Source organism: Schistocerca gregaria, chromosome 5 (genome assembly GCF_023897955.1).
Source record: "Schistocerca gregaria isolate iqSchGreg1 chromosome 5, iqSchGreg1.2, whole genome shotgun sequence".
NCBI classification, from domain to species: Eukaryota; Metazoa; Arthropoda; class Insecta; order Orthoptera; family Acrididae; genus Schistocerca; species Schistocerca gregaria.
In genome coordinates, this window is record NC_064924.1 from 600,431,924 (window position 1) to 600,456,415 (window position 24,492).

General features: G+C 39.9%; 1 protein-coding gene across 3 annotated transcripts in view; it reads right to left on the reverse strand.

The window, feature by feature from the left end:
• Positions 1–328: 328 nt before the first annotated feature.
• The window catches only part of LOC126272486 (proline-rich protein PRCC), an 85,133-nt gene continuing 60,969 nt past the window's right edge, over positions 329–24,492 (reverse strand). For all 3 annotated transcript variants that reach the window (XM_049975372.1, XM_049975373.1, XM_049975374.1), the window contains exon 6: positions 329–649. In XM_049975372.1, the coding sequence (XP_049831329.1) occupies positions 563–649 (87 nt within the window). In that variant the 3' untranslated portion in view covers positions 329–562. The remainder of the gene's footprint in view (positions 650–24,492) is intronic.

Genomic DNA, 24,492 nt, shown 5'->3' on the forward strand with positions numbered 1-24,492 from the left:
ACTCGTGTTCTGTTCCATTACTTTGTGTAGGCTTATGAACTGAGAATAGGTATCCCTCTTTCTTACAACTAATTATCAACTACATTTTCTCTTAATATAGGGAATGAACAGTAACAAATTCTAATATGTGTGTTAAGATGTAGATACATTATTGTTCCACTCTCATTAAAGACTGTTCAGAGATAAATTTGAATTATTTAGTGTTTTAAGGGAATCAAGGATTTTAATGTTACTTACTGCTAAACTATATAAAAGAAATCATGTAAATTTCAAGTGATGCTGCACATAATGATGCCACTGAATACACGTAATTAGTGTACACAAAATGTCATTTTACTTAAATTGTTTGTACTTCAACCTCAATTACAAAATTTATACAAACTTTACATAAAATAAAAAAAAACAAACAACCAGCATTTTAAAATCATACAATATGTTCAGACACACTTCTATTTTTTAGAAACGAAAGTTTTCTATGAAGATTTGTGTACATCCCATAGCCATCGCGTACTGGTAGCCTGGACTCAGAATCACCTGCTGCCGGACAACAGGTACATCAGTTCTAAAAACCATACTTGGACTGTGTCTGCTTCCTTGACATTCTATTCTGAGACCACTGATTTTTTAATTCCAATTCATTTTCTTTAGCCTAGAGAACAAAAAGAAAGACAAATAATTCCCAGTGACAAAAACACACTTTCTATATCTTTATGAAATACATGTAGCACCATCACTCTCACAAAAAATGATTTGAATCCAAAAAAATTGTCACCTGTTCATTAATCTATTAATATGGAAATTACTAAATGTGGTTCACAATATGAACGAGATATCAATACACGATTATGATGCTTCTGATGAAACACAATGGGGAGAAACAAAGGTATGAAAGATATGACTGGTGATGATTGTAGTTTTATTTTCTGGGGAGGTCACAAAGAAATTTTAGTTTGAGTGGGAAAATGACACTTTATGACATTTACATGATGATCTGATCAGAATAACATTTGTGCCTCTATCCACACACAAACTGTTACGTAGATTCCATCACATACAAAAACTTTCAGGCATGAAAAACAAGTTAAAGTATATGTGAAAGAGAACAGGCCTTTACAAGAACATTGGTTATTCCTTTACATAATATTATGAATATCATACACTTAAATTTTTTATGAGTTTGTTGCTAATCCCACAGCACACAACAGTCAACTTAAAATAGCTTTTTTGTTGATAACATCCAGTGTATATGGATTCATCTGGTTTGACGCCTTGCTTTATTCCATTATTAAGAACAGTTAATTGAAAGTTTTGATCAATGCTTTCATTCTGTCATCTATCTGATAGCCTGTCTGGGAACTGAATTTTATTTCCCTCGGTCTTTCTAAATATGTTTCGCATAATTTTCACTTTATTCTTTGAGCTTCCTGTTCATAGTAAATAGTTTTTTTTTTTTTTTTTTTTTTTTTTTGCATATTTAATAGTTGACTGGCAGGTTTTATAATACTGTTGACAATGTAGTTAGAGTTCTGGGGCCTAAACGTTCTGCCCTTCCTCAACCAACCCCTTCTTCCTCACCTAAGAAGGAACTGTTAGTTCTGAATCCATGTATTTTTGTATGTGCCTGTTGGGAGTAATCACACTTCACCTCCTGAAGGTAGACACTGATCACAAATTCTGTCTCATAATTTTATTAATACACTTCCTTATTAGTAATGGTGTTAAGAGTATGGCATTCCAATCAAAATAAAGATTCAGTTACATAATCATTTTCTGAGAACCAGCGTCATTTAAGGAAGTTCATACAATTTCACTGAGATCACAACAAGGGGCATATCCTACACCTTCGCCTCTCCTGATATAATTATAAGTAGTACCGTACGACAGGTAGTTACATAACAACATATATACACAAGTAGGAAAAAATAAAGATAAAGCTTTCAGACACAGTCTTCATCAGCACACACACACACACACACACACACACACACACACACACACACACACACACACACACACACCATATGCCGTGTGTGTGTGTGTGTGTGTGTGTGGGGGGGGGGGGGGGGGGCACGCGCGCGCGCACGGGCGCATTCTGTGACAAAGGCCTCTTTGGCCAAAAGCTCATTTTCTAATAGTCTTTTTGTCATACCTATTAGTGATGCAGTAGCAACTATCCTTTTTTATAATGTTGTTACATTCCGTCCACAATTTTCAAATGTACAGTAATGAAATTTTGGGACTGTACATTAACAACCAGTGTAACTGCCAGAATGCTGAATGCAAACACACAGGAACTGTGTTGTACAGATACCAGATGTCTGTTTGTGAGATGGAGTCCCATGCCTGTTGCACTTGGTCTGTCAATACAGGGAAGGGACAGTTAGTGCTGTTTGTAGATGACACTGGAGTTGTAATACAACGATATCCCATAGAAACTCAAATAGAGACAGATCCGGTGAGCAAACAAATCATGTCAACACACTGTACACCATGTTGAGTTCCAACAGTGGTACGTGGGTGAGTGTTCTCCTGTTGGACATCACCCCCTGGTATGCTGTTTATAAATGGCAGCAAATCAGGTCAAATCACCAGAATAATATATAAATTTGCAGTCACGGTGCATGGAGAAATCACAAGAGTGCTCCTTTTGTAATACGAAATTGCACTCTAGACCATACTGCAGGTGTAAGTCCAGCGTGTCTAGCATGCAGAGAGGTCGGTTGCAGGCATCTGACTGGCCTCCTCTTAACCAACACGCAGGCAGCACTGGGACCGAGGCAGAAGCAGCTTTCATCAGAAAACACAACAGACCTCCACCCTCCCCTCCAATGAGCTCTCACTTGACACCACTTAAGTCGCAAATGGCAGTTGTTTATGCAGTATTGGCCACCATACGGTTGGCCGTATTTTAAAACACACACGCTGCAAGTCACTCCACCACTTTTCCTACAGCCACCACCACAGCATGAGGGCATTGCCACAAATGCTTATGTCGCTGCCAATGATATGCAAGCATCCCTACTCCGGAGCTCCAGTTGTTGTTTTTGTTGTTGTGGTCTTCAGTCCTGAGACTGGTTTGATGCAGCTCTCCATGCTACTCTATCCTGTGCAAGCATCTTCATCTCCCAGTACCTACTGCAACCTACATCCTTCTGAATCTGCTTAGTGTATTCATCTCTTGGTCTCCCTCTACGATTTTTACCCTCCACACGCTGCCCTCCAATACTAAATTGGTAATCTCTTGATGCCTCAGAACATGTCCTACCAACCGATCCCTTCTTCTGGTCAAGTTGTTCCACAAACTTCTCTTCTCCCCAATCCTATTCAATACTTCCTCATTAGTTATGTGATCTACCCATCTAATCTTCAGCATTCTTCTGTAGCACCACATTTCAAAAGCTTCTATTCTCTTCTTGTCCAAACTATTTATCGTCCATGTTTCACTTCCATAGATAGCTACACTCCATACAAATACTTTCAGAAAAGACTTCCCGACACTTAAATCTATACTCGATGTTAACAAATTTCTCTTCTTCATAAACACTTTCCTTGCCATTGCCAGTCTACATTTTATATCCTCTCTACTTTGACCATCATCAGTTATTTTGCTCCCCAAATAGCAAAACTCCTTTACTACTTTAAGTGTCTTATTTCCTAATCTAATTCCCTCAGCATCACCCGACTTAATTCGACTATATTCCATTATCCTCGTTTTGCTTATGTTGATGTTCATCTTATATCCTCCTTTCAAGACACTGTCCATTCCGTTCAACTTGTCTTCCATGTCCTTTGCTGTCTCTGACAGAATTACAATGTCATCGGCGAACCCGAAAGTTTTTAATTCTTCTCCATGGATTTTAATACCTACTCCGAATTTTTCTTTTGTTTCCTTCACTGCTTGCTCAATATACAGATTGCATAACATCGGGGAGAAGCTGCAACCCTGTCTCACTCCCTTCCCAACCACTGCTTCGCTTTGATGCCCCTCGACTCTTATAACTGCCATCTGGTTTCTGCACAAATTGTAAATAGCCTTTCGCTCCCTGTATTTTACTCCTGCCACCTTTAGAATTTGAAAAAGAGTATTCCAGTCAACATTGTCAAAAGCTTTCTCTAAGTCTACAAATGCTAGAAACGTAGGTTAGCCTTTCCTTAATCTTTCTTCTAAGATAAGTCGTAAGGTCAGTATTGCCTCACGTGTTCCAGTGTTTCTACAGCATCCAAACTGATCCTCCCCGAGGTCGGCTTCTACTAGTTTTTCCATTCGTCTGTAAATAATTTGCATTAGTATTTTGAAGCTGTGGCTTATTAAACTGATTGTTCGGTAATTTTTCACATCTGTCAACACCTGCTTTCTTTGGGATTGGAATTATTATATTCTTCTTGAAGTCTGAGGGTATATCGCCTGTTTCTTACATCTTGCTCACCAGATGGTAGAGTTTTGTCAAGACTGGCTCTCCCAAGGCCGTCAGTAGTTCCAATGGAATGTTGTCTACTCTGGGGGCCTTGTTTCGACTCAGGTCTTTCAGTGCTCTGTCAAACTCTTCACGCAGTATCGTATCTCCCATTTCATCTTCATCTACATCCTCTTCCATTTCCATAATATTGTCCTCAAGTACATCGCCCTTGTATAGAATCTCTATATACTCCTGCCACCTTTCTGCTTTCCCTTCTTTGCTTAGAACTGGGTTTCCATCCGAGCTCTTGATGTTCATACAAGTAGTTCTCTTACCTCCAAAGGTCTCTTTAATTTTCCTGTAGGCAGTATCTATCTTAGCCCTAGTGAGATAATCCTCTATATCCTTACATTTGTTCTCTAGCCATCCCTGCTTAGCCATTTTGCACTTCCTGTCAATCTCATTTTTGAGACGTTTGTATTCCTTTTTGCCTGCTTCATTTACTGCATTTTTATATTTTCTCCTTTCATCAATTAAATTCAATATTTCTTCTCTTACCGAAGGATTTCTACTAGCCCTCGTCTTTTTACCTACTTGATCCTTTGCTGCCTTTACTACTTCATCCCTCAAAGCTACCCATTCTTCTTCTACTGTATTTCTTTCCCCCATTCCTGTCAATTGTTCCCTTATGCTCTCCCCGAAACTCTGTACAACCTCTGGTTTAGTCAGTTTATCCAGATCCCATCTCCTTAAATTCCCACCTTTTTGCCGTTTCTTCAGTTTTAATCTACAGGTCATAACCAATAGATTGTGGTCAGAGTCCACATCTGCCCCTGGAAATGTCTTACAATTTAAAACCTGGTTCCTAAATCTCTGTCTTACCATTATATTATCTATCTGATACCTTTTAGTATCTCCAGAGTTCTTCCATGTATACAACCTTCTTTCATGATTCTTAAACCAAGTGTTAGCTATAATTATGTTTTGCTCTGTGCAAAATTCTACCAGGCGGCTTCCTCTTTCATTTCTTAGCCCCAATCCATATTCACCTACTACGTTTCCTTCTCTCCCTTTTCCTACACTTGAATTCCAGTCACCCCATGACTATTAAATTTTCGTCTCCCTTCACTATCTGAATAATTTCTTTTGTTTCATCATACATTTCTTCAATTTCTTCATCATCTGCAGAGCTAGTTGGCATATAAACTTGTACTACTGTAATAGATGTGGGCTTCGTATCTATCTTGGCCACAATAATGTGTTCACTATGCTGTTTGTAGTAGCTTCCCCACATCCCTATTTTCCTATTCATTATTAAACCTACTCCTGCATTACCCCTATTTGATTTTGTGTTTATAACCCTGTATTCACCTGACCAAAAGTCTTGTTCCTCCTGCCACCGAACTTCACTAATTCCCACTACATCTAACTTTAACCTATCCATTTCCGTTTTTAAATTTTCTAACCTACCTGCCCGATTAAGGGATCTGACATTCCACGCTCCGATCCATAGAACGCCAGTTTTCTTTCTCCTGATAACGACATCCTCTTGAATAGTCCCCGCCCGGAGATACGAATGGGGGACTATTTTACCTCCGAAATATTTTACCCAAGAGGACGCCATCATCATTTAATCATACAGTAAAGCTGCATGCCCTTGGGAAGAATTATGGCTGTAGTTTCCCCTTGCTTTCAGCCGTTCGCAGTACCAGCACAGCAAAGCCGTTTTGGTTGTTGTTACAAGGCCAGATCAGTCAATCATCCAGACTGTTGCCCTTGCAACTACTGAAAAGGCTGCTGCCCCTCTTCAGGAACCACACGTTTGTCTGGCCTCTCAACAGATACCCCTCCGTTGTGGTTGCACCTACGGTACGGCTATCTGTATCGCTGAGGCACGCAAGCCTCCCCACCAATGGCAAGGTCCATGGTTCATGGAGGGGGGGCAGCTCCAGTATGGATCTACTTAAGCTCACACATCGAGGCACAGAGCCCCATTTCGTGTGTTTGCCATTTCATATTATTTACAGACTTTCGTAGCAGTCAGAGCGTGTCATCTATGGAATAGTCATTGTACTGAACACTGACTGAATTGAAAACCTTTGTATAATATATATTTCAACGTTCATATCTACAGTTAGCAACTGATGCTGCAACTACAGCAAACAAAGTTACATATTATTTTCTTTATTTAATATTATACCAAATTAATATCTGAATTCTCTGTCCACAAACCGCTTCTGTTTCTCTCTTCTGTATCCACTGAGGAACCACAAAGCATGCAAAGGAAGTTACAACATATTGGTGGCGAAAATGGGATTAGTGGAACAAGGAGCTTTGGACACCAGAGCAGGCCACAGTTTTTTTCTTTCTATTGTGTGTGTGTGTGTGTGTGTGTGTGTGTGTGTGTGAGAGCAGTGCCTAACATCTCTTGTTCAATTTTCAAGTCAACAAATAACAGCTCTTTGAAAGCTGTTTTCCTTTAGAATGTTCACAACAGCAGTTAACTCTCGCATTCCCAAGCAGGGTATTCTGACTACCCCAGGTTGATTTTTTCCATATAATAATGTTATCTGAAGGGCCACATGCCTGTGGTTCCATGAGTTTGTACTAAAATGATTGACGTTGAAGTCACACTCACGACTGTATAATTTTTTTGGCTTTATCATTGTTATTCAAGTCATTTATTGGTGGGATTGCGAGACTACCCCGCTTGGTTTGAAACGTCTTATTTTTCTTATTTGTAGAAAAAGAAGATTTTGGGAAATATATCAATCACTCATCTTCTTTGTTGAGTTTTGCCATAGATCCAATGTTTGTCATTGTTGCTGGTTACTACTGTTGAGCTGAATTTGGCGTTCACTGTTGAGCTGACATTACACGAGTCAGTATTTCTGCAAGTAAGGATGTCCAAAGGATTTTCTAGCGAAGAGATCATGGAAATTCTATACAATTCTGATGTCAGTGACAATGAAAATGAATGGGACATTGATAATGAACTGAATGAATATATGGAACCTCTTGACAAAGACCATATCGTAGCATCAGATGACGCTGATGCTGAAATATCAGAAGGCACTACACATTCATGTGAACAAGTAGAAGAAGAAGACACTGGAGATTTGTTTGTTTCTAGAAGTGGACAACAATTTTCTAGCGAACCACCAGAAGGTGGGTGGCATCAACGTCACAACATTTTGAACGTAACACCTGGCCCAGTGAATGATGGAAAAACAATCAAAACAATAAGAGAGACATTTTTATTATTTATCTCACTGGAAATCGTAAGCATCATTGTAGAAGAAACGAACAGGGAAGCCAAACAAATAATTTCTTTGTGGAATGCAGCTCATTCTTCGAACAAAACAACCTAATAGGAGCTGGTCGAACTCATGGACATCGCACAAGTGCTTGGGGAGGTAATGTTGCCTTTCGGCAACCATTCTTTTCTGCTGCCATGTCAAGAAACCGATTTTTGTCTATACTGAAATTCTTGTGATTTGACAACAGAGACACAAGAGCACAGATAATTGAAGAAACCAAGAACATGCTACAAGCCATCAAGGTAGCATTCGACAAATTTCAATCTAACTTTATCCTTATATATTAATAACAAAGATTCCAAGACTTACCAAGCGGGAAAGCGCCGGCAGACAGGCACAATGAACAAAACACACAAACACACACACAGAATTACTAGCTTTCGCAACCGATGGTTGCTTCTTCAGGAAGGAGAGGGAAAGACGAAAGGATGTGGGTTTTAAGGGAGAGGGTAAGGAGTCATTCCAATCCCGGGAGCGGAAAGACTTCCCTTAGGGGAAAAGAATGACAGGTGTACACTCACGCGCGCGCGCACACACACACACACACACACACACACACACACACACACACACACACACACACACATCCATCCGCACATACACAGACACAAGCAGACATATTGCAATATGTCTGCTTGTGTCTGTGTATGTGCGGATGGGCGGATGGATGTGTGTGTGTGTGTGTGTGTGTGTGTGTGTGTGTGTGTGTGTGTGTCCTTTTTTTCCCCTAAGGGAAGTCTTTCCGCTCCCGGGATTGGAATGACTCCTTACCCTCTCCCTTAAAACCCACATCCTTTCGTCTTTCCCTCTCCTTCCTGAAGAAGCAACCATCGGTTGCGAAAGCTAGTAATTCTGTGTGTGTGTTTGTGTGTTTTGTTCATTGTGCCTGTCTGCCGGCGCTTTCCCGCTTGGTAAGTCTTGGAATCTTTGTTTTTAATATATTTTTCCCATGTGGAAGTTTCTTTCTATTTTATTTACATTAACTTTATCCTTATGAATACATGACTATTGATGAACGATTAGCAATGTACCGAGGAAACTGCCCTTTTACGGTTTATATGAAGAGCAAGTATGGCATTAAAATTTGGGTTTGTGCTGATGTGAAGACATCTTACTTATTACGGATCCAAGTTTACACAGGAATGGTGGACAATACTCGGGAAGTGAATCAAGGACAGAGTGTCATTTTGGATCTGGTGCAACCATTTCTGAATAACGGTCATGGTGTAACAACTGATATTTTTTTCACCAGTTTTTCATTGGCTGCTGAACTACTAAAACGAAACAAGACATTCGTTGGTACCTTGTGTTCCAATAAGAAAGAGAGTCCAAAGGAATTCTTGCCAAACAGAAAGAGAGAAGTTCACTGTTCAATGTTTGGTTTCACAAATGACTTGACCCTAGTTTCCTACGTTCCAAAGAGGGTAAAGGCAGTAATACTACTCTCTACTCAGCATAATGAGAGACAAGTGAGTGGTGAAGAAAGTGAGCACAAACCTGAAATCATACTGTACTACAACTAAACCAAAGGTGCTGTAGATAAAGGGGACAAAATGGCAAGAGAATACAGTTGTATTAAAGAGGAACGAGGTGGTAGCCACTAAGAATCTTCATGGAAATGATAGATATTGCAGCACTGAATGCATATATTCTGTACACTCAAAGATTTCCTGATGGCAGAAGAATAACCGAAGCCGACGTAAACTCTTAACGACTGAACTGGCATTTGGACTCAGCAAAGGCAACGTGGAAGAAAGAGCCAAAAATGTCAACTGTCTTCATATAGATGTACAAGAAGCACTGAAAGCTTGTGGTATTGCAATTCCTACAGCAGTGATCCAGACCCAGTGTTCCAATTTACCAACGCCATAACGATGTCAAGATTGCAAGAGAAAGGAAGATCGGAAAAAAAAAAAGATTCTGTTGTGTAACATGCAAGAAACCTGTGAAGTGCATGCAGTGCAAAAATGTACTTACTGAAAAGTTGAAAAAAGTCTTATGTTACTTTACTGCACTGACTTTTGAGGTACATAGATTATTAATTTTCTGCTCATTGAGTACTGAATTTAGTGAAATGTATATAAAAAAAAAAATGTAGTTTGTATCTGTGATCTGATTAAATACTTCTAATAACCTGAAAAGCTGTTTTTCAATACTAAATAAACCCATTCACTGGAAATAACAAAATATGAGAACACATTTTACAATAAAACACAAAACTCTTTTGGGGTAGTCCAAATACCCCGCTTTGTAAAATAGGTGCGAAAAATCTTGGTAACTTAAAGGCTGCCTGGGTGGCTTACTAGTGGGATAAGAATATCGCGAAGACCAAACTGGGAATTATATCAAAATGTTAGAAGTAATCACAACTGAGTTACAGTAGCACATTACAAACAGTAATGTAAAGAGCTTAAAATGATATTAGGAAGGCAAAGAGTATTTGGTATGTAAATACATTAGCTAAATCACAGCATAAAACTGAAACCGTATGGTAAGCTGTGAAGGAAGTATCTGGTCAGCAGCACAAGGTCGAGGATGTAAAGTCAGTACATAGTAAAAATGTTCCTGTTACTGATAAGTCAGATATAAGTACAGTATTTGACAATCATTTTCTGAACATAGATGGTGAATTAAATAAAAACTTTATTTCTACTTGGATTCATACAACTCTCCTGGAAAACGGCCTTCCAAGATTGATGTCAGAAATACTCTTCTGTGATACTGACTAGTGGGAAACTGAGTCAATAATTAAGTCACTGAAGACCATGGACTTCCATGGATATTACAGAGTATCTATCGAAACACTAAAGTGCTGTGTTGCACATCTTAGTCCTATATTTAGCCATCTTTGTAATTTTTCCTTTAGGAATGGTCCGTTTCCTGAATGACTAAAGTATTCAGTAATAAAACAACTTTATATAAACGGAGAAATGGATGATATACACAGTTTTACACCTATTTCTATGGGACCAGGGTTTGTTAAAGTTATTGAAAAGTCCATGTATGTAAGGATAATGGATCATTTCATTTCACATAATTTGCTGTCAAATGCACAGCTTGATTTTAGAGCTGGTTTAACAACTGAAAATGCTATATTCTCTTTTCTATGTGTGGTACTGGATGGATTAATAAAAGGTTCAAACAATAGCTGTCAATTTAACTAAGGCATTTCATTGTTTGGATCACAAAATATTGCTCTAGAAATTGCACCATTATGGAATAGGGGGAGTAGCTCACAATTTGTTCACTTCTTACTTTAAGAATAGACAGTAAAAGGTCATGCTCCACAGAACTGAGGATGGTTATGATGTGGGATCCGAGCGAGTCACGGTTAAATGGGGAATGTCACCGGGGATCAGTTCCGGGGCCACTCCTGTTCCTTATTTATATAAATGATATGCCTTCTAGTACTATAGGTGATTCTAATACATTGTTTGCTGATGACACTAGCTTGGTAGTAAAGGGTGTTGTGTGCAACATTCGCGCTGTTCGAATAGTGCAGTTGAAGACATAAGTTCATGGCTTGTAGAAAATAGACTAATGCTAAATCACAGTACAACCCAGTTTTTATAGTTTCTAAACACAAAATTCAAAATCCTGACTTCCTAGTTACACAGAATGGGCATATGATTAGTGAAACTGAATATTTTAAATTCCTAGGTGTTCAGATAAATAGTAAACTGTTGTGGAAAGCCTATGTTCAGGACTTTGTTCAAAGACTTAATGCTGCCATTTTTACTACTATAACAGTATCTGAAGTAAGTGATAGTTCAACATGAAAAGTAGTCTACTTTGCTTATTTTCATTACCTTGTGATGTATACGGAGTTTCTTGAAAAATTAAGCTAATTCCTGTGACACATTGTTAACTGTGTTTATATAAACTTAAAGCTTGTCGTCTTTTTGGCATTCACAAACATTTTATTTTGTCTGTTATTACTTTTCTGTTGTATTTTCATGTACTGAAATGTTCCATGACCATGGAGATTTGCTCCTCAATTTGATCTTATGGAACTAGACATGAAATATAAATAAATGCCACATATAAGTGTGAGCAGCCTAGCAGCAAAATTCATCAAAGGCTAAAGATCACATATAAGTGTGAGCAGCCTAGCAGCAAAATGCATCAAAGGCTAAAGATAGAGTTAAACTGCACCCTCCGTCCGTCCGTCTGACAGTTTGATGAGAAGAAAACATGGCAAGAGTACATAACACAGCTGCATCAACACTTTGATTGGTGAATCACGAGCATTTTTCTTTTTATGTGTAGGAGTATACACAAACCGGCTATTAGTGAAATTATTTCCCCTCAGCGAGACTCAAACACAGCCCCAAGAGGTCATAATTGACAGATTAGATGAATTGTTTGAGAGTCAAATACATGTTGCTGTTACAATGGTACAAATTTTTTCATACGCAACACTGTAGTGATCAATTCTATAAAGAATGAATTGCAGAATTGTAGGACACTGGAGACTGTAAATTCAATTGTGTCTGTGGCGCAGCTCATCAGGTTGAAATGCTTAGTGATGCTCTTCAGAATCTATTAGCTCAGAGACTGAGGGCCAAAATTCTTAAGCATCACAGCCCTAGATGAAGTGAAGTGCTTAAAGTTATAGATGCACACGAAATTCAAGATTTAGCAAGCAAGATTTCTGCCTACCAGTTATCACTTCACTTGAGACAAACAACATGCCCCAGCCACGGCCACAGCCCCAGCACTTGCAAATCAGCACTGTGTAAACAAGGTTAGGCACGCAACTACATAAAACGTTTGCCGCACTGGCAAAATGCTAATTCCACTGCTTCAGCTCCACATCAAGCGAAGTCATCTGTAAAATGCAATGTCACCCATCATCGGAAGAGTTGCTTCTTCAGACACGTTAAAAGCAATTTTTGTCACTGTATAGGACATATCAAACAGGTCTTCCAGCAAAAGACTAGGAAGACCTCCTCTGTTTCAAGCAGGAATAATGCAAAGCAGCAACAGATGGAAATAAATGTCATTTCATGTTCAGATTCTGTACTTCCTCCTGCTCAGAGAAGTGAACAGAAAACACACACACATGCATTCAAAGTGAACCATACATTTCAAACAGGCTCTGCCAATCTCGAAATTCAGGAAAAAACTCTAGTGTGCATGCGGAAACAGGGAGTAGTTTTTCACAACAAAAAATGCACAACTCTATTCTGCAAACAGTAGATTGCACTGCAAATTTGTAACTACTAAGTGCCTTTTCAACTAGCTATCAGAGCTTCTGTCATGTTTCTTAACCTAAATATTTATGAAAAAATTGGTCAACCACCTTTGCAAACATCAAGTCTGCACCTCATCGCCTCAAGCATTTCAATGCTTGGAAAGTGTCACTTAAATGCACAATACAAAAACATGATTAAGGGAGTATCTTTCAATTTTTCACTATAGTCCGCTCACATATGAGCCCAGATATTTTCAGCTTGGATGAGTTTGATTCCTTTGAATTAGACATACAGGACAATGTGCATGCCATTGACACAAAAGTTTCCCACACATAACAATTAACTCTGTGTCAAGTATCAACATTTGTTCAAAGTTACTCTAGGGTGTGCAAAAGATTTTCACACTCAACATTACTCTGAAAGCTAACGCACATCCCAAATTTTGCTGCACGTGCCCACTGTCACACAGATTACACGACGATGTCGCTACAGAAGTTCAGAGACTAGAATTCGTTGACATATTAAAACCTATTTCAGCACGTCAGTGGGCATCACCCTTAGTCGGCCGCCATAAAACAAATTGGAAGATTCATCTTTTTGCAGATTTCAAACGAAATTCACATACAGTCATTGATTCCTACCTGCTCCCACATACTGAGGACATTTTTGATCATCTGGAGGGAGGACAGTTCTTCTCTCAAAAATTGATCTTACAGATGCTGATCTTCAGTTACCATTGGCTGACAAGACAAAGAAAATTTTTGTTGTGACTTCTCATGTCGGCTTGTTAGAATATCAATGCCTACCTTTCAGAAGCACTTCCGCACCTGCATTATTTCAAAAAATTTCCCAGCAAGTAACATTTAAAGTACCTGCTTGTTTTAATTATCTTGACAACGTAATTGTCTCCGGACAAACACCTGGACAGCACATTGAAAAATTTTGCTGTCTTTTTCCAAGTTCTTCACTGATGCAGGCCTGAAATATAATGGTGCAACGTGACTGAATATTTATACATATCATTGACACCAATGGCGCTCATCCTTTGACAAAACATTTGAAAGCAATTCAGAAATTCCCGTCTCCTACGAATTTGTGTGAACCGCAAGCTGTTATTGGAAAGTCAACTTATTACATAAAGTTCATTCCTAATGCAGCACAAATTGCCGCACCTCTGAATTGCCTTAGATGTAAATATTTTCTGTTCCATTGGACAAAAGACTGCGGCAAAGCTTTTCAAAGAGTGAAAACTGCATTGCTTTGTCACCTTCCCTTATACACTATGATCTGCTCAAACCACTTGCGTTGCTATAGATGCCTTGTCTCATGGCATCAGAGTGCTTTTATCCCATAAAACTGACAACACATAATGCCCCATCACACTTGCTTCCACAACTTTGAACAGTGCTCGAGAAGGAAGCCCTGGCTATAGTATATGGTATCACAAAAATTTCAAAATGACCTGTATGGCAGAACATTTTTTCTGGTCATGTACATAAGACACTGTTTCACCTGTCAAAGCAAGTTCCCGACAGCACTGCGCAAATGCTCCAACTTTGGTTGCTATTATTGTCAAATTACCAGTATGAAATTCTGTATCACCTAAAGGCACAACATGCCAATGTTGACACATTGCTTCATTAACATGTTGGCACAGATGCAGCATTTGATGCATCAGAAGTTTCTTGTTTACATATTGAGTCTTCTGATTTGCAAGCACTGGATTCATTTCCTCTTGATTCACAGTGGATCCCACAAGTCACAGAGCATGACCAATCACTAAGGTTGCTAAAAAGTTACATTCACAAAGGTTGACCGTCCTCTTGGAAACATATTCCCGGTTCCTTAGTGCAAAGATATTTCGTGCAAGGCAATTGGGAATGATGTGATTCTGCTTCACAGGCCCTAGAAACAGACAAGAGTGCTTATCCCCACCTCATTGCAACAGCAAGTATTAATTCTTCTGCATAAAAATAATTGGGGAAAAGTTCAAACTAAGCAGTTGGCATGTAACATTGCATGTGGCTTGGTTTAGATGTGTGGATAATCAGTCTGCTCCACACCAAAATTTTTTCACCTGGCCACATTCTGATACTCCATGGCAACACCTCCATATAGACTCTGCTGGAACCTTTTGTCAAATGCGTTGGTTGACTATCACTGTTGCCTACAGCAAATACCCTTTTTAATTCCCATGCCGCCAGCACTATTGAGGTGTCCGCTTCTGCATTTTCTCTTGAAGGCTTGACAAAAACAATTGTTTCTGACAATGAACATCCTTTTTCTTCAAAGGAATTTGCACAATTTTGGGTAAAAAAAAAAAGGAATTTAACATGTCCAGACAATACCGTATCTTGAAAGGAGTATATAAGATGAACATCAATAAAAGCAAAATGAGGATAATGGAATGTAGTCGAACTAAGTCGGGTGATGCTGAGGGAATCAGATTAGGAAATAAGACACTTAAAGTAGTAAAGGAGTTTTGCTATTTGGGGAGAAAAATAACTGATGATGTTCGAAGTAGAGAGGATATAAAATGTAGACTGGCAATGGCAAGGAAAGCGTTTCTGAAGAAGAGAAATTTGTTAACATAGAATATAGATTTAAGTGTCAGGAAGTCATTTCTGAAAGTATTTGTATGGAGTGTAGCCATATATGGAAGTGAAACGTGGGCGATAAATAGTTTGGACAAGAAGAGATTAGAAGCTTTTGAAATGTGGTGCTACAGAAGAACGCTGAAGATTAAATGGGTAGATCACATAACTAATGAGGAGGTATTGAATAGAATTGTGGAGAAGAGGAGTTTGTGGCACAACTTGACAAGAAGAAGGGACCGGTTGGTAGGACATGTTCTGAGGCATCAAGGGATCACAAATTTAGCATTGGAGGACAGCGTGGAGGGTAAAAATCGTAGACGGAGATCAAGTGATGAATACACTAAGCAGATTCAGAAGGATGTAGGTTGCAGTAAGTACTGGGAGATGAAGAAGCTTGCACAGGATAGGGTAGCATGGAGAGCTGCATCAAACCAGTCTCGGGACTGAAGACAACAACAACAACAACAACAAGACAATACCAGTCTTGTTACAGTCTAATGGTGAGGAGGGGCGTGGAGGGGGAGGGATAGTAGGGTAGGGATGGCAGGCAGTGAAGTACCCTCCATCTAGGAGGGCAGCATTTCACTGCACGCCACCCCTACCCTACTATCCCTCCCCCTCCCAACCCCAGCCTCCTCCTTACCCTCACCCAGTCACCACTTCCATCACCATGAATTGGTGCTGTTGCTTGCAGTACGGCCTCAGTTGCCTGAGACTGCAGTCATGTGTGTGTGTGTGTGTGTGTGTGTGTGTGTGTGTGTGTGTGTGTGTGAGAGAGAGAGAGAGAGAGAGAGAGAGAGAGAGAGAGAGAGAGATCTATTTTTGACGACGGCTGTACAGGCCGAGAGCTTTATTTGTGACAGTCTTTTTGTTGTGCCTATTTGCGACTCCATGTCTCCGCTATATGGTGAGTAGCAGCCTTCCATCTAACAATATTGTGAGTTATTTATGTTGGAGCTAAGTGAATACGAATGTGTGTAACTTGTTGGTGTTCTTGTGGGGGGTGCTTCTGTAACAAAGATGGCCTAAGTGTTTGGTGTTTTAAGAGGCACCTTATCAAAGATTTATACTGCATATGGGGAAAGCAGAAAAAGCTCATCCGCTTAGTCACAGCACAGATGGAAATGTATGTCGAGTGATCGTGACAGGCGGTTATTGATGAGGATGTTGACACAAAGAGAGAGGACAGCAGCAGAAAAAGTCACTGCAGAACTGAATGTTGCACTCGTGAATCCTGTCAGCACCAAAGCACCATGAAGGGAGTCCATAAGTTGGGAATTACAGGATGAGCTGGAATTCCAAAACCATACATCAGTGATGCAAAACTTGTAACAGGAAAACGAGATGCCGAAGACATAAAACCTGGACCACGGAGCCATGCAAGAAAGTCAAGACTTTTCTGAAAGTCTTAATTCACAATATTTTCCAAGTACTGGCCAAGTTTATGTCTGGCATACACTGTCGCAGGCCTGTGATGCAGAATGCTTGCTGCCAAGAGTGAAACATGACAGGGGTTTGGTGATGATACGGGCAGTCGAATCGTGGTATTCCAGGAGCCCCACGGTTATTCTGCAGGGCTGTATTACTGCCAAGGATTATGTGACGAATTTGGCTTATCAGGTGTATCCCACGGTACAATAATTGTTCCCCACTGTCGATGTTGTGTTCCGCCATGACAGTGCTCCTGTTTATGAAGTTTGCATCATCTAGTACTGGTTTGATGAGCAAAAGGATGAATTGTGGCATCTCCCTTGGCCACCACAGTTACCAGATCTCAGTATTAATGAGCCTTTGTGGTCTACTTTGGAGAGAAGGGTGCACAATTTTTATCCACCTCCGTCATCGTTACCTGAACTTGCCACTATTTTGCAAGAATAATGGTATAAGATTCCCTGTAAAATGATTCAGGATGTGTATTTATCCATTCTGGGATGACTGGCAGCTGTTTTCAATGCCAACAGTTTTTCTGCCATGTATTAGGCATGTTAATGTGTTGTGTCTTTGGTGTTTCCATATTTCTGTTCAACCCCTGCATGTCAATTAAATGACAAAATCATCAACTGTCTACTGAAATTACAGAATAATTTTAATCGCCTTCTAACTCTCAGAAACATTTAATGGTACGTGTGTGCATGTCATCATAGAGTAAAAGTAAAACTGTTCTGACAAAATATAAATAAAAAAAAAGAGTATAGGAGACTACTCCCTGAACACCAGAAATGTTGAATCATCGACAGGCACTCACAAAAGAGAGTAAAAACCTTGTCAGCTTTCAGAACAAATCCTCTGATGAGCTAGAGTGTGTGTGTACCATCTGGAACCTTCCCTCCAGCACCAGCATTTCTTAACTACACAGATGGGAGTTATTCTTACAACAAAACTTTTGCTCCTGCTTGCTCCAATCTCCACTAACCCACTGTCCCCACACATTCTACCCAAAAGTTTCCCCTTCCCAAGTCCTGTTAAACCCTCCCACCCCCATGTCATTCACATCAAGCATCATACCTCACTAGCTTTGGTACCGGTGTCTCGCATGCCCAACACGTACACCTGCCACTCCTCCCTCCCACATTTCTAGTCTGCGTACCTGCTTCATCCCTCTGAGCCACTACATATCTGCCCCCAAACACCCCTGTTCCTGCCTCATTCTATCTACCCATCCCACCTGAGACCCCACTCAAAGTCCACCTGCCAAACTGCAGTCCTCCCCCCCCCCCTCTCTCTCACTCTCTCTCTCTCTCTCTCTCTCTCTCTCTCTCTCTCTCTCTCTCTCTCTGTGTGTGTGTGTGTGTGTGTGTGTGTGTGTGTGTCCGTGTCCGTGTCCTCTAGCTCGTCAAAAGTTTTCTTCCAAAAGAAGCTAGAAAAGTTTTCATTCTCTTTGGTGTGTGCCTGTCAGCGACTCAGTGCTTCTGGTAATTGGAGAATAGTCTCCTTTACTCCTTTATTATTTAGGATAAAAGTTTGTGTGATGTATCGTACTATAAGACGCTTCCAGTGAAACTTCCTGGCAGATTAAAACTGTGTGGCAGATCGAGACTCGAACTCGGGATCTTTGCCAGTATCTGTAATATGTGAAAAATTATCTTTGACCAGCTTTAGCACACAGGTCAAACATATTGTTTCTTTCATGGCTACATGAAGAATAATAAAGACTTTATCAGTTGCTTTAAGATATGTAAGTTATATGGCATACGTGGTAGATTGGTCCATGTAGCAATCAGAAAATTACTTTAATTGACAGTATAATAATTGTATTCACATGTGTAATTCTTTGCAGATTTTAATGCTTGTGCAAGAAAGAAGTGTTTACAGTCTGTAAAAGAAGTTTTATATATTTGATGCTCGGCCAGTTACATCATGTGTACAAGGTTGTGCAGACACAACTCTGTTTCAATATAGTATTGTGTAGTACTGCCTATGTATGCCCTTTATTGTAAATACATTTTGTTTAGGTACAGTAAAATAGTAAGATCCTAGACTTGCAATCAGGAACATGGTGATATAAATCGCCATCAAGCTGTTGTTGTGATCTTCAGTTCTGAGACTGGTTTGATGCAGCTCTCCATGCTACTCTGTCCTGTGCAAGCTTCTTCATCTACCAGTACCTACTGCAACCTACATCCTTCTGAATCTGCTTAGCGTATTCATCTCCTGGTCTCCCTCTCCGATTTTTACCCTCCACGCTGCTCTCCAATACTAAATTGGTGATCCCTTGATGCCTCAGAACATGTCCTACCAACCGATCCCTTCTTCTTGTCAAGTTGTGACACAATCTTCTCTTCTCCCCAATCCTATTCAACACTTCCTCATTAGTTATGTAATCTACCCATCTAATCTTCAGCTTTCTTCTGTCACACCACATTTCAAAAGCTTCTATTCTCTTCTTGTCCAAACTATTTATGGTCCATGTTTCACTTCAATTCATGGCTACACTACATAGATATACTTTCAGAAACGACTTCCTGACACTTAAATCTATACTCGATGTTAACAAATTTCTCTTCTTCATAAACACTTTCCTTGCCATTACCAGTCTACATTTTATATCCTCTCTACTTTGACCATCATCAGTTATTTTGCTCCCCAAATAGCAAAACTCCTTTACTACTTTAAGTGTCTCATTTCCTAATCTAATTCCCTCAGCATCACCCGACTTAATTCGACTACATTCCATTATCCTCGTTTTGTTTTTGTTGATGTTCATCTTATATCCTCCTTTCAAGACCATATCTATTCCGTTCAACTGCTCTTCCAAGTCCTTTGCTATCTCTGACAGATTACAATGTCATCGGCGAACTTCAAAGTTTTTATTTCTTCTCCATGGATTTTAATACCTACTCCAAATTTTTCTTTTGTTTCCTTTACTGCTTGCTCAATATACAGATTGAATAACATCGAGGAGGGGCTACACCCCTGTCTCACTCCCTTCCCAACCACTGCTATTCTTTCATGTCCCTCGACTATTATAACTGCCATCTGGTTTCTGTACGAATTGTAAATAGCCTTTTGCTCCCTGTATTTTACCCCTGCCACCTTTAGAATTTGAAAGAGAGTATTCCAATCAACATTGTCAAAAGCTTTCTCTAAGTCTACAAATGCTAGAAACGTAGGTTTGCCCTTCCTTAATCTAGCTTCTAAGATACGTCGAAGGGTCAGTATTGCCTCACGTGTTCCAATATTTCTACGGAATCCAAACTGATCTTCCCCCAAGGTCGGCTTCTACTAGTTTTTCCATTCATCTGTAAAGAATTCGCGTTAGTATTTTGCAGCTGTGACTTATTAAACTGTTAGTTCGGTAATTTTCACATCTGTCAACACCTGCTTTCTTTGGGATTGGAATTATTATATTCTTCTTGAAGTCTGAGGGTATTTCACCTGTTTCATACATCTTGCTCACCAGATGATAGAGTTTTGTCAAGACTGGCTCTCCCAAGGCCGTCAGTAGTTCCAATGGAATGTTGTCTACTCCGGGGGCCTTGTTTCGACTCAGGTCTTTCAGTGCTCTGTCAAACTCTTCACACAGTATCATATCTCCCATTTCATCTTCATCCATATCCTCTTCCATTTCCATAATATTGCCTCAAGTACATCGCCCTTGTATAGACCCTCTATATACTCCTTCCACCTTTCTGCTTTCCCTTCTTTGCTTAGAACTGGGTTTCCATCTGAGCTCTTGATGTTCATACAAGTGGTTCTCTTATGTCCAAAGGTCTCTTTAATTTTCCTATAGGCAGTATCTATCTTACCTCTAGTGAGATAAGCCTCTACATCCCTACATTTGTCATCTAGCCATCCCTGCTTAGCCATTTTGCACTTCGTGTCGATGTCATTTTTGAGAAGTTTGTATTCCTTTTTGCCTGACTCATTTACTGCATTTTTATATTTTCTCCTTTCATCAATTAAATTCAATATTTCTTCTCTTACCGAAGGATTTCTACTAGCCCTTGTCTTTTTACCTACTTGATCCTTTGCTGCCTTTACTACTTCATCCCTCAAAGCTACCCATTCTTCTTCTACTGTATTTCTTTCCCCCATTCCTGTCAATTGTTCCCTTATGCTCTCCCCGAAACTCTGTAAAACCTCTGGTTTAGTCAGTTTATCCAGATCCCATCTCCTTAAATTCCCACCTTTTTGCAGTTTCTTCAGTTTTAATCTACAGGTCATAACCAATAGATTGTGGTCAGAGTCCACATCTGCCCCTGGAAATGTCTTACAATTTAAAACCTGGTTCCTAAATCTCTGTCTTACCACTATATTATCTATCTGATACCTTTTAGATTCTCCAGAGTTCTTCCATGTATACAACCTTCTTTCATGATTCTTAAACCAAGTGTTAGCTATTATTATGTTTTGCTCTGTGCAAAATTCTACCAGGCGGCTTCCTCTTTCATTTCTTAGCCCCAATCCATATTCACCTACTACGTTTCCTTCTCTCCCTTTTCCTACTACGCCATCAAGCTATCCACCAGATTTATATTTTCTGTGGTTCTCCAAACTGCTTAAGGCAAATGCTAGGATCATTCCTTTGAAACAGCCATGGCCAGTTTCCTTCCCTATCCTCCTCCAGTCTGAGGATCTGCTATGTCTCTGATATATTCAGCCATATATAATAATGTTTGTGCATGAAAAACTGCCTGTATTTGCAGTCCAGAACTGAAGATCACACCTGTTCAATATGAATAGTAGGATAAAACAAGGAAGTTCTGTGTGACCACTGCTTCTCACCATCATAATAGATGACTCTCCCATAACAATGTAAAGAAGGGATTCAAAACCTGATTCCTTAAACTTTGTCAATGAGGTGATGGTAAAGGGTGAGAAACAATTATGTAAAAGTTAACCAAGATCTCTGTCATGACAAATTTTATGAAATTTATTTGCAATTACAGAAGAATGGCTTTAAGCATGAAGGTGTTACCTACTGGTGACACACAAATTTGTGCCAGACCAGAAACCTGGATATCTTACTTGTCACAAGCAGCAATCTTAACTATTTCGGCAAGATTCCAGGACTGACCTAAACTTCCATATGCCATACTGTTTACCTCACTGCTCACAGCTTTACTTTACTTGGATTCCTGCTCCTAGTGTGAAGGAGACAAACATATTCAATGTTAGTGTTACAATAGTTATTTTGTCTGTTGACCACAGCATTATTATACGTGTCAATCGAACCACTGGGCAGGTTTGAACTGGTGGCCGTAACCCGATGAGTGCAATGCTGTCAGACCCCCAGTAACCACTGGATAGATTTCATCATCCTCAGACAACAACATGTATGCCAAGGTTCATGGTTCAGTGCCCAATAGCACCCTGCTTCCACACTGCTGCCCAGCTATGTGGACTGTGCTGGCCATCACTAGCCGAACCACAGGGACTTCAATCGGCAACCGCCATCTCAGCTCCTGGTGTCAGTGACGCCAAGGAACTGTGCTGCTCCAAGCTCATGTACCACCTCTACACTGATATGAGGACACTGTGGGTCAATACCAGGCTGTGCTCAACAGACAATTGCATGCACTTGTATCTGATATAGCTTGATGAATAATAAAGCGTTTTCCTGCACGTCTGTCTGTCTTGCTGCACCTTCACCTCCGACAGACTCCTCTGGACCCCGGCATGCCATCCAACCCACAATGTCCTGGTTGGAAAGCAGACTACCATCCTGACAACTGGAAGAATGGCTCCCAATTTCATTATAGCTGTTACAGAATAAAGGGACAACTTCAGTGGTGTCCGAAGCGGATGGTGCAGGAGAAGCTGGAAGCAGAACCCGAGCAGCACCATAATGAGTAAATAGCAGCACATGTGTGATATAACCACTTGTGGACTCCTGGTTGTGTGTCCACCTCTACTCTTTGCTACTAACATATCATATGATGTGGTTCTGATACCAGGAAAGGGTCCAATGGACGAACCTACAAGACCAGATATATGCTCTCAGTGTAACATGTGGCTCTACAGATCAAGTCACATGACGTAGTATGGTGGGCATGCTGATAAGGAGGGTATTGTGCCAGGCAATGTAAGTAAAATACTTAGCTAAGATGTGACAAACCTTGGATCCTCATAAATTTAGATAAATGTAAACAGCACACATGTAAGTTATGAAGTTATACATAAGTTATAAACTTAAGAGTTCTCCACACATCTGTGCTAATGGATATGTGGAATGGTGTCCACAGTGTCCCCGAGTCACATGCAGAACTACTTCTCTTCCTTTCTGTTTTGCTTCTATCTGTCATTCTTTTCTCTAGTTCGATAAGTGAAAGCTGTGATACAGCACAGACCAGTGGTGCAACAGATAATGCACAGTTGCAACAATGTCTTATGGTAAGATTTTTTTGTGTTTTCGTTACACAACGTCTGCCCAAAACAGTACAATGTGGTGCAAGGATATCGCACGGATGTGAGATGGGTCACTGGCCACAACGTCATTGCTATATTGCTCCTCGTCCCTTGAAGCACAGCCAGCATCTATCAGAGATGATGGTCGGAACCAAAGTAGGGGATTACAGGCAAGAGATCAGAGAGTGTTATTGTGAGGAAACTTAGCAAGTGTCCAGAGAAATATGAAGTGAGGAGAAAATGTTAGTTGATTCATAAGAGTTGAGATAAGGTAGCAAAGGTTGGAGCTGAAAGAGTCCCTATAGCTAGTTGTGACACAGGAACTGAGATAAGGTAGCACATGTTGAAGCTGGTATAGTACCAGTGGTTAATCAAGTATCTGTGGTTAATCAAATATGTCACTGATATCGCGAAGTTTATGGAGCAAGAAACACCATACAGTTTCAGATGTGGCACGATATGTCTGTCCAGTGTGCATACTCATCATATTCCTCATCAATAATGAAAGAAATAACTAAGCAAACATAAGCATATCTAGCTTTATAGAGAATTTTGCTAGAATAATTGTGTTACAAACAGCATCGTGATATGAATCACGAGATATTAAGTTTTAATTCAGATGACTAATCTGGATTCATGAGAGCCAGAAGCAAATGGGGTCCACCATTGTCGCACAGTAAGGTGGTGGCCACAAAAACGCAAGTCACTGTGACATGGACACAGCCAATGTGACGGGTAAGTTCCGAATGCTAGCCTACAGATACAAACCTTTTTAAAAAGTACCTGTTAAACAATACATTCTAGATGGTGAAGGTGTCCTTAGATAATGTGATGAGGGGTTTGGTACAAAAATATAACGTGACTTCATGATAATAAAAAGATTTATCATTTTATGAATATTTCTGTATTCTGAGTTTTCCCCATCCCTAAGAACATCCAACATTCCCAAAGGATAATACTAACATCTCACTCTCTTTGTGAGCCCAAGATTTTGCTCGTTCCAAAGGGATGCTGACACAGTTTATCAGCCAAACAAATGGAAAGATGCAGCACATATAATTAACAATGAAATAATTGTTATGATTCTAATGTCATCTAAACGTGTGACTGATGGAAGAACAGTGTGGTATTA